This window comes from Leishmania donovani, chromosome 27 (genome assembly GCF_000227135.1).
Source record: "Leishmania donovani BPK282A1 complete genome, chromosome 27".
Taxonomy (NCBI): domain Eukaryota; phylum Euglenozoa; class Kinetoplastea; order Trypanosomatida; family Trypanosomatidae; genus Leishmania; species Leishmania donovani.
Genome location: NC_018254.1, coordinates 436,121 through 437,870, shown reverse-complemented (window position 1 = coordinate 437,870; position 1,750 = coordinate 436,121). Strand labels below are relative to the sequence as shown.

At 58.9% G+C, this 1,750-nt stretch overlaps 1 protein-coding gene across 1 annotated transcript; it reads left to right on the top strand.

Annotated features, from left to right (window-relative positions):
* Window positions 1-1,534: 1,534 nt before the first annotated feature.
* Window positions 1,535-1,747, top strand: LDBPK_271070 (histone H1, putative; the record flags this gene model as incomplete). Its single annotated transcript, XM_003861914.1, has 1 exon — window positions 1,535-1,747. One exon carries the CDS (start codon window positions 1,535-1,537, stop codon window positions 1,745-1,747), a length of 213 nt encoding a protein of 70 aa, XP_003861962.1.
* Between the last annotated feature and the right edge of the window lie 3 nt (window positions 1,748-1,750).

Sequence of the window (1,750 nt, the reverse complement as noted above, 5' to 3'; positions counted from 1 at the left end):
GTTTTTCTGCTTTAGCTGCGTTGCGGTAGTGCTGAGCATTGGTCTGGGCCTAGCCTGCGCTGTACGCAGTGGAGTTGCCGTGGGCTGGACGACGCCGAGCGGCATTGCTTGGTGTGGCTTCTTGACATGGCTGTGGTGCAACGGAGGCAGATGAGGGGCGGCCGTATGCGCATCTTCGCTGACTCGGTTTGATGCTGCCCTGGTGTAGGGAACAATAGTTATGGCTCTCCACTCTAGAGGAGGGAGTCTTTCTCACGCCGCTTCTTCGGTTTTGTTCTTTCTGCGTTGTTGTGAAAGCCACCCCTCTCTTTCCTTCTCTCCATCGATGCGTTCATTGGCGGCGCTGTCTGTCTTTTTCTTCGCGTCTTCTCCTGCTCACACACGCACACGCACTGCTTGCACCGGGTGGGCATTACGGTCTCCTCCTCCACCGCCCCCACTCTTTGCTTGATCAGTGCTTTCCACTGTGCTCCTCCTTGCCGACCTCTTTGGCACGCTCACCCCTCTCCGATTGGTCTCCCCCCGCCTCTCCCCGGCATCATCGCGCACCCCTCGCCTCTGCCCTTCTCCGCACGTTTGGTGGCTCACTGCCGTGTCTCTTTTTTTGTGCTTTCTCCGTCTTTGTTGTGTTTGCGCTCTCCTCACTACTCTCCTCTCGTGCGCTCGTGTGCGCGCACCCGCTGTATCTCCTCCCAACCCTCTCCCGTGCCTTTCATGTTTTTTTTTTCTCCCTCTGTCTGAGGCGACGAGCGGCACTGTCGGTGGCTGATGGCGGTCTATTGCCGGTGGTGGCGCATGAGTGTGTGCGTGCTGGCGGCTCCTCCTGTCTCTTGCTGGTTTTCTCTCTTCCCCGTTTTCTTGTTGCCTCTCTTTTCTCTCTCGATGCGTTGCTTCCCTGCGCACAGGCCCTCTTGGTGCGATACATGAGAAGCGTACGCTAGCCGTTGCGTACCTCTCAAGAAACATACGATATGGCGAGAACGAGCACTGTGCTGTACCCGCCGCGACAGCAGTGCGCGATGCGCACACACGCGGGCACACCGAAAGAGCGAGCGTGCTGCCGTGTTGGACCCGACACACTGCCAGACTCGCCATGTCCCACACACACACACACACACACACACAGACGGACACGCCCTCGCTCTTGCGTGCTTGCCATTCCCCTGCTTACTGTCCACGAGCAGGACGCCGTCACGGCGCGTGCGTGTCTGTGTGTGCTGCAGACTGGAGGGCAGGGAGCGGGTGACGAAAAAAAAAAAAAAAAAAAAAAAAAAAAAAGCTCTCTCGCTCTCCGACTCCCTGTCATTCTCCATCGCTGCCCGCGCTGCAGTCTTCACTGTACCCGCTCTTTTCTCCCCCGTCCTCTTTCGTGTTTCGGTGTCGACGCACACGCCGCCACCTCCCTCCCCGCACCTACCCCCGCCTGCACTCATCACACCCTACAACGCCAGCTCTTCTCTGTCGTCCCGCCACTCACAGCTCTCCCCGCACCGTGTTTACACCTCTTTCGCTCCAACAAACCGCCCCTTTAAGGATGTCCTCTGATTCCGCCGTTGCTGCCCTTTCCGCTGCCATGACCTCGCCGCAGAAGTCTCCTCGCTCGTCGCCGAAGAAGACGGCTGCGAAGAAGGCTGCGGCGAAGAAGGCCGGGGCGAAGAAGGCCGGAGCAAAGAAGGCGGTGAGGAAGGTGGCTACGCCGAAGAAGCCGGCGAAGAAGGCTGCGAAGAAGGCCGCGGCGAAGAAGTAAAGC